The sequence below is a fragment of the Balaenoptera acutorostrata genome, chromosome 15, assembly GCF_949987535.1.
Source record: "Balaenoptera acutorostrata chromosome 15, mBalAcu1.1, whole genome shotgun sequence".
NCBI lineage: Eukaryota > Metazoa > Chordata > Mammalia > Artiodactyla > Balaenopteridae > Balaenoptera > Balaenoptera acutorostrata.
The window spans coordinates 60,185,625-60,194,383 of record NC_080078.1 but is presented as its reverse complement, the minus strand read 5'-3'; the positions used below and the strand labels follow the sequence as shown (position 1 = coordinate 60,194,383).

General features: G+C 45.6%; 1 protein-coding gene across 1 annotated transcript in view; it reads left to right on the top strand.

Annotated features, from left to right (window-relative positions):
* The first annotated feature begins 3,175 nt into the window (after positions 1-3,175).
* The window catches only part of TMC2 (transmembrane channel like 2), an 83,887-nt gene continuing 78,303 nt past the window's right edge, over positions 3,176-8,759 (top strand). The window contains 1 exon segment of the mRNA XM_007195813.2: positions 3,176-3,229. Within this exon segment, the coding sequence (XP_007195875.1) occupies positions 3,202-3,229 (28 nt within the window). The 5' untranslated portion in view covers positions 3,176-3,201.

Genomic DNA, 8,759 nt, shown 5'->3' with positions numbered 1-8,759 from the left:
ATTTTTTTAGATCTGTCTCTTAAAGCAGAGGAAATAAAAAAAAAAAACTAAACAAATGGGACCTAATTAAACTTAAAACCTTTTGCACTGCAAAGGAAACCATCAACAAAATGAAAAGACAAACTACAGAATGGGAGAAAATATTTCCAAATGATATGACTGATAGGGGGTTAATATCCAAAATATATAAACTGCTCATACAACTCAACAACAACAACAAAACAAATAACTCGATTAAAAAATGGACAGAAGACCTGAACAGACATGTTTCCAGAGAGGACATGCAGATGGCCAACAGGCACATGAAAAGATGCTTAGCATCGCTAATCCTCAGGGAAATGCAAATCAAATCACCATGAGATATCACTTCACACTTGTCAAAATGGGTATCATCAAAAGAATACAAACAACAAATGTTGGCAAGGATGTGGGAAAAAGGGAACCCTCATACACTGTTGGTGAGAATGTAAATTGGTGCAGCCACTGTGGAAAACAGTATGGAGGTTTCTCAAAAAACTAAAAATAAAACTACCATATGACCCAGCAATTCCACTCCTGGGTATTTATCTTAAAGAAACAAAAACGCTAATTCAAAAAGATACATGTACCCCAATGTCCATCACAGCATTATTTACAACTGCCAAGATATGAAAGTAACCTAAGTGTCCAACAACAGATGAATGGACAAAGAAGATGTGGTATATATATATACAACGGAATACTACTCAACCATAAAACAAATGAAATTTTGCCATTTGCAGCAACATGGATGGACTTGGAGGGATGCTAAGTGAAATAAGTCGAACAGAAATATATATAAGTCAGATATATGATATCACTTATATGTGGAATCTAAAAAACACAACAAATGTGAATATAACAGAAAAAGAAACAGACTCACAGATATAGAGAACAAATTAGTGGTTACCAGTGTGGAGAGGGAAGCGGGGAGGGGCAATATAAGGGTAAGGGATTAAGCAGTACAAACTATTGTATATAAAATGAGCTACAAGGAAATATTGTACAACACAGGGAATATAGCCAATATTTTACAATAACTGTAAGTGGAGCATAACCTTTAAAATTGTGAATCAGTGTATTGTGCACCTGTACCATATAATATTGTACATCAACTATATTTCAATTAAAAAAAGAAAAGAAAATGTCCGTGACTCCTACTGGGGACAAAATCACACATTTTTTGAGGGAAATGCTAAATTTCAGTTAAAGGCTAGAAAAAATGAAGACGTAATGTTTTCCTCCATTCCTGTTCACAGACCCACAAAATTCCATCCATGACGCTCAGAGTGCCAGGGAACCCAGGTTAAGAACAGGGGACGCTGAGGGCTGTGATTACCTTTCAGAGGGTTCCTCTGAAAGTCTGGTCATGGTTTTCAGTGCAGCCAAATCTGCCTTTTTTGAAACCAGGCAGCAGTGGGAAGAGCTGGTGAGTGAGCAGGTATAGTGGGAGCAGGAACAGTTCATCAAAGTGGGCTCAGGACTCCTGCATCAGGATTCAGACCAGGGCTCATGTGAATGCCCAGTGGTAGCCCGGGAATCTGCATTTTAAATAGAAGCCCTGATGATGACTTTCACAAACATCCTAGGATTTCCCTGGTGCCTGTCCCAACCAGTGACTCAAGACAGAAGGAAAGAACCCTGGGATGATCCTCACACCTCCCCTGGCAGGAGTGCAAGTGGCATCATTGCTGGGAGATGAGCCAGCAGCTTCTGGCCCCTCCAGGGCCCCTCGTGTGTAAGTGATGCCTGAAACATGAGGCCACACCGCCTCTTTGCCGGGAAACCTGAGCAGAGGAGTGTGCAGCTGGATTGAAGGGCTGGGAACTCACCGCCTCCTGCCCTGCCTCTCTCCCAAACTTCACCCGCCTCCACATTCAATCTCAAACAAGCCAAGGAGCACTGGCTGCCAGGAAAGGAGGCCGGCCACCATGAGGGCCTCAAAACACCCTGGGCCGAAGGTGTGCGTGGATGAGCGAGCCTTGTGAGCCAGCCTGGGGACCAAGCGAGCCCTGCTGACCATGAGCTGCCAGCTAAAGGGCCTTGGGGAGGAAGGTGAGTTTATCCTCATCTCTGCCCACTCCCAGGTTTCCTGGGCAGCAGGGGATGGGGAAACAGACAGCGCCTTCGAGGCGCAGGGACACAGGTTTGAGTGCAGGGCCTGCCACTTGCTGGCTGAGCAGCCTCAGTCTGGTTATCCAAACTCTCCCTGCCTCATCTATGAAATGAAGGCAGCCGTGGCCCCGTTGCAGGGCTGTTGGAGGGATTAAAAACGACCTGCCCTGTGCCTGCATTAACACTGAGCGGCAGAAGCCATCAGAGCCCGCAGGGCTCTTTCAGCCGCCCCTGTCTTGGTTAGAGTCACCTTTCCTTAGCAATCCCTTCCACAGATTTCTCTATCTGTCTGTCCGGGGTTGTGGAGATGTTCTGACCTCATGACTTTCCAGGGTGTCAAAGAAATGTCAGGACTGGGAACTCTGGAGCTTGTTGAGTTAAATAGCTGGAGCCTGGTTCCCTCTGAGGTGCTGTAAACCCTCTGAGGGTCCCCACAGTGAGATGGGGCAGTGCAGGGAAGGGGACTTTCCAAAGGGCAGTGGATCATCCCTGTTGCATCTCTTACAGGAGGAGGTGGTGCGCGGGGGCGGGCGAGGAGCAGCCCTCCCGGCACAGGTGAGATGGGGTAAGGTGTCCTGGGGAGCCCCAAGGCCCAGCCACCCACCCAGCCTTCTCTTCCATTCTCCTGCTTCCCTCCCTCCCTCCCTTTCACCTTAAGGAGCCCTCCCAATGCAGGTAGTTTAACTGGGGAGGAGGCTGAGTGCTGCTCAGAGAGGGCCTGCCCTCAGCCACAGGAGTCAAGGGAGAGGCCCAGAGTTAGTGACACTGAGCTGAGCCTCAGGGAGCAGTGAACATTCGCCAGCCTGGGAGGTCGGGCCGTCGTTCCAGGCAGCTGGTAGGAGGTGGAGCCAGAGCTCACACCCAGGCCACCTGACTCCAGAGGGCACACCCTTACCCTCCACAAAATACCAGCAGTGGTGGGTCACCTTCCCATCGGGAATGCAGACACAGCTCCCCTGTGAGCCACTGAAGGCTTTACCTGGAGGGGGCGACCTGCTGCACAAGGAGCTGAAGAGCCAGCGGAAGTAACGGGGGAAGACCATCCACTGCCAGGAGGGCAGGAGCCACATGAACGGTCGGGCAGCCTGCACTTCAGGTCAGGAGACATGTGGTCACGGTGCCCTTCTCTCCTCCTCGCATCCCAGGCAGGGCCCTGCTTACAGGTGAGGAAGCAGAATCTCAGGAGCTGATGGACTTCTTGGTGGGCGTGGGGGTGCTGGGAGAGATCCCCTTACCTCATTCTGAGAAGGACTTGTCCTGACCCCATGCTGGCACACGGTACGTGGAGGAGCTGGCCCCAGGATCCACCCCATCTGCCCCCTCTGCCCGGCCCTTCCTCTTGCACCTACTGCTCCCCGACTGCCAGGGTTCTGAGCCCTTGGGGAAGCAGCCCCATGATGCGGGGTGTGGCGGGGCACCCAAGAGCAAGATGTGCAGAGGAGCCAGGGCTCTTGGGCAGGCGGGAGGAGTCATGGAGGCACCACCAGCATCTCAACACTCCTTCCTATCCCAGAGCTGCCCCATGGCCACTGTCCCTCCTCCCCACCCCACCTGCCTCCGCATCCAGTCCTCACATCTCTCCAGAGTCTTGGGAGTGAGTGTGAGAAAGTGCACGGTGCTCAGTGGGGCTGGACGAGGACCTGTCCTCGAGGAGGGTCAGCTCCCTTGGTGACACTGTGTGTAGGATGCTCGGGTCTGGTCCTCCACATTCCATTTCCCTGCTGTCTTCCAGGTGCTCTCCCATCTGCACCCATCCTGACTCCCCCTCCGCCACCCCTGAAGGGGTGGGCCTTGAGGGGGTCACCTGTGGGCGAATGGTCCTTGAGCAGGACTGAAATGGAAAGTCATTTTGCCTAAAACACAAACCTTTTTCTACTGAAATATGCCACGTACACACCCCTCCTCCCCGCCCCTTGCCATCTTCCCTTCTGCATAGAAAAGAGGAAGTGAGTCAAAATTTTAACTTCAGGGACCCAAATGGTCAAGGGATGCAGTGAAGTTCAATAATGGGAATCCGCTAAATGAACTGGAGCACAATTACATAAAGATTTCCATTTTAAATCTCCTGTGGAGTCACCTCTGAGGGGCCTAAATCCTATACCTTCAGCTTATGTTCTACAAGAAGGAAAAAAATGTCTGAGAATACAAAGTTTGTTTCTCAAAATAATTACAATTTTTTATTCCATTAGTTGAAAAGGAGGATCAGAATTCTCCCTCCTCTTGTATCATTTGGTGAACATACTTAACTGTTAAGAGTTGGAGGGTGAGCCAGACCCACTGGGTCTTCCAGCTTCTCTATTTTCCTTTCAGCCTATTTTTCGCTCTGAATTTTCTGACTTGAGTCAGGTGCATAAACGTGAGGAAGCCTGTTAAGTGTAAACGAGTGCATTCGGGGCTTGGAAGTCTTCCTAATGTGACAGCTGCCTTCCTAGCTCCTAAATTATGCATTACGTGGAGTCTGTTGAAAACTGACTATGAAAGAAAAACTAAAAAAGCAGCTTGCTTTCTGTGTAAAAGAGGTTGGGGAAGATTGAAAGGGAAATTCTGGCTTGCTTTCCACATTCCACATGAATTCCATTCAGTTGGGAAATGAGATTACAACAGGAATTACAGCTTGGAAAAAATATGCGAACCACCAAGTTACATCTACAGTGCTTGGAAGAATGCCTGGTACAGTTCATTACCAAAGAGAAAACTGTTTCTTAGCTGACTGAGGATGCACAGTTCAAAAGAGTTTACAATCGTATATTGCCTTTCTTACTCAGTCTTGTCAAGCAATATGGAACTGGTCTTTGATGACCATGAGACCCTTCTCCTTAATCCCTTGCCCACCCTCTCTGTTCCTCTGCTCTCTCTGAGAGCCTAGCTCAGTTCTAGAGCTCTTCCCTGGGATCACAGCTGTGGTGGCACACACTTTTTCACACTTGCTCCCATGTCTTTGGAGGAAGGAGATTTGTTTCTGGCCAAAGCCTTTCAGACCATGGGAAAGAGCATCTGTAGGACAAACCCATCTTTCATGGCTAATACTGAACAGCTTCCTAACTTGGATGAGTTATTATCACACTTAAATAATTTGTTGTTACATTGTCTTACCAAAACCCTCTTCCCATAGGAGGTGAGAAGGAGAAGACGTTAGGGTAGGAGTGGGTGAAGAAAACCTACCCTGCCACACATGCAATCACCTGTCTTTGAATCTGTAACTAGCACTCAGTACTTTTCAGTGTACTTACACCAGGTGTCTCATCAGACACTGCAGTCATCGCAGCAATTGGAAACCAAGTCCCAAAGACATGGAGATTGTTAATGGTGGAGTCAGACCCTTGCTTGATGCCTCTTCTTGCCTTCACAACAAGTGAAGCAACCACAACAAACATGCTCATAGAGTCTGCCCCACAGTGACTGGGAACCACTGTCCCCACCCTCAACAGCCTCTTCAATGCTGCTAGCATCATCCTTTGATGCAGATCACATCCGGTCGATGCTCCAGTATTACACTCTCTCCCTCCAGATTTCCCCCTGCTTCCCAAGGGTATGCACTGCTCTCTGGGCAACTTCCTCTCTCCATGCTCCCTGCCCCAGCACCAACCATACCCGAGACTCGACTCTGCCCTGGTCACCCATGCCCCAGACCTCTTGGCATTTTCACTGGAGCCCTTCAAGCCCCCATTTCCTTTGCCCAGAATCCCCCCACCTCACTACCACCACTACCCCTCTCTATCTCCACCCCTTTCTTCTCTTGCCAAACTCATGTTCATCCTTTAAGACTCAGAGGAAACATCAGTTCTTTGTGAAGCATTTCCAACCATCCCAACCATAATTCATCACTCTCCCTCTGTAGTTCCAAGATCTTTTCTTCTTTAGTCCACCTTTCGTTCCTTCTTTTAAAAAAAAATACGTTTATCTAAGTTATTGCAAGAGCTGGCTCCCTAAGTATCACCAACACAGCCTGTTGATAAGACAAAGCCGACTTATTGCTTACAGCAAGCTAAGTCTTGACAATATCTCAGAGAGGGGAAGGTAAGTCAGAATTTATTAAGAAATGAAAGTTTGATTTAGGATAGGACTTTCAAAGTGATGGCTTGATTAGGATTGGGTAAGACTCACAATATAACAATCCACAATAAACAGCAAGGCCAGGATTTTGAAGCAAAGCATTGAAAAAAATCTTAGGGAGCAAATTAGAGTCTGTTATGCTTTCCATTGCAGAGCTGATGGGTCTTTGGGAAAATTCTGTAATGAGCAATCATTTGCTGGTCAGGAGATTCCTGGAAAAATAAAGTCATGCTAATGAAGACAGAGGCATAGCACAACATCATCTTCATATAGACACTAAGGTGTAATTGGGCTTCTCCATGTCCAGGCTGAATGTGGGGAAATGGCTTCAGTTCTCAGTTCGTCTTTGTGGTCATTCTTCATCCTGAGCTGAAGGACTGACCATCAATATCTGAGAGTATCAATTCAGATCTTCACTGCTGTTTGAGGTGTCATAATCGCATGTCAATTGTCTGCTGAAAAGTTGTTTCTGCTGGTGGTCCTTTCAACCTGTGTATCAACCTGTGTATCAGGTTTTCCAGTTCTTTTTGATGGATGACCCTTTGCTGGATCATTTGACGCACAGCAGCTGTGTAATAGAATTCAAAACTCTGGAGATCACACATCTGAACAAGGGAATGCAGACAAATACTAAGAGGATTATGACCAGAGTTTACATAGCCCACTTTTCAGCCAGGAGCCAGGAGTGCCCAGACTGAACAAGAAAACAGATCTCATGCCCAATCTGAGGTGTCCACAGAACTACCTATGGGGTCATTAGACATATTACCCAGTTTTATGATATCTTCATTTACTACCTGGATCTTTTTAGTAATGTTAAAGATCTCTGAGAGGTCTGCAGGAATGTGAGTACAACATTCTTCCCCTGAAACAACTCATATTACCCTTGAGAGGTCAATATTATATCTAAAGCAGCTCTGTTCTGAACCTCTAAGGAAATATATTCTACGGCCTTAGTGGCATTGCCTGAGTCCGACTGCTTTTTTCTCTCAATCATAAGGTTCACCCTACTATCTGGGCCTCTTGTAAAGTATGAAATGAAGAGTCCTGAGGAGAGAAGAAAGAAATCCAGAATTCCCCTAGAGTAGTTAGGGTTTCAGTTCTGGAATCAGGTCCAGTTTTTCTCCTTTTTCAATGAAACTACCTGCTGATCTCTTTTTCCTAGAGGACAAACCAATGGGCCAAAATGGAGCCTGGGTAATGTCAGAGGCAATCTTGAGAGTCGGTATTAGTATACCAACGTAATAAGTTCCTGTCCAATTTGTGGGTAGTAGCTAGCAGGCTTCTGTGCCAGATTCAATACCAGTCATTGAGGGCCACCAGTGACCTGGTTTTGGCCAACTGATTTCTTACAAGGAACTGGGACCAAGGGAAGCTGGTTGGCTCCCAAGGCTCCTTTTTGCCAGTTCATGGGTGAATTGTAGCTGTGTATTAGAGTCATACCAAGGAGTGATTAAGGATGCAAACAGCAATATTAGAAACAAGGATTATAAGTAACACAGTTAAAAGTAGCCTTAAGTGAGTGAGAGGATAGAAGATAGGTAAAAGAATAGAAAACAGAGGAATACAGATCGTAAAGTAACAATCTGTGGTCTTGTTCTGTGGATCTTGGGCTCAGCTGTATACATCCAAAGGCTGTCTGCTTCAGGGTGGCTCCTAAGAACCCTCAGCCTGATGTCACCAGTAGGGACAATCTTCCAGTTATTTGAGGATGCTTATCTCCTATCTGTATAGTTTCTTTGGTTAAGTATCTGTTCAGATATTTTGTCCACTTTTTTTATTGAGTTTTTCTTACTGTTGAGTTTTAATAGTTCTTTGTATGTTTGTGTACAAGTTCTTTGTTGAATATGTGTTTTACAAATATTTTCTTCCAGCATATGGCTTGTATTTTCATTTTCTTCTTAACAGTGTCTTTTGCAGAGCAGAGCTTTTAAATTTTAATAAAGTCCAACTTATCAAATTTTTCTTTCACAGATCATGCTTTAGGTGTTTTATCTAAAAAGTTTTTTCAAAACCCAAGATCACTTAGATTTTCTCTTGTGTTATCTACTAGGAATTTTATAGTTTTGCATTTTACATTTAGATCTACGATTCATTTTGAGTTTATTTTTTTGAAAGGTATAAGGTCTGTGTCTAGATTTTTTTTTTCTTGACATATGATGTGATGTCCAGTTGTTCCAGTACCATTTGCTGAATTGCCTTTCCTCCTTTGTCAAAGATCAGTTGGCTATATTTGTGTGAGTCTACTCCTGGGCTCTCTATTCTGGTCCATTGATCTATTTGTCTATTCTTTCACTGATATCACACTGCCTTGTTACTGTAGCTTTATAGTAAGTCTTGAAGTTGGGTAATGTCAGTCCTTCAACCTTGTTCTTCTCTTATGTTGGCTCTTCTGGATCTTTTGCTATTCCATATAAACTTTAGAATAAATTTATCAAAATTCACAAAATGACTCATTGAGATTTTGATTGGGACTGTGTTGAATCTACTGATGAATTTGGGAAGAGTTGACATCTCAGTAATATTGAGGTTTCTTATCCATGAACATAAAATAGCTCTCCATTTATTCAGAT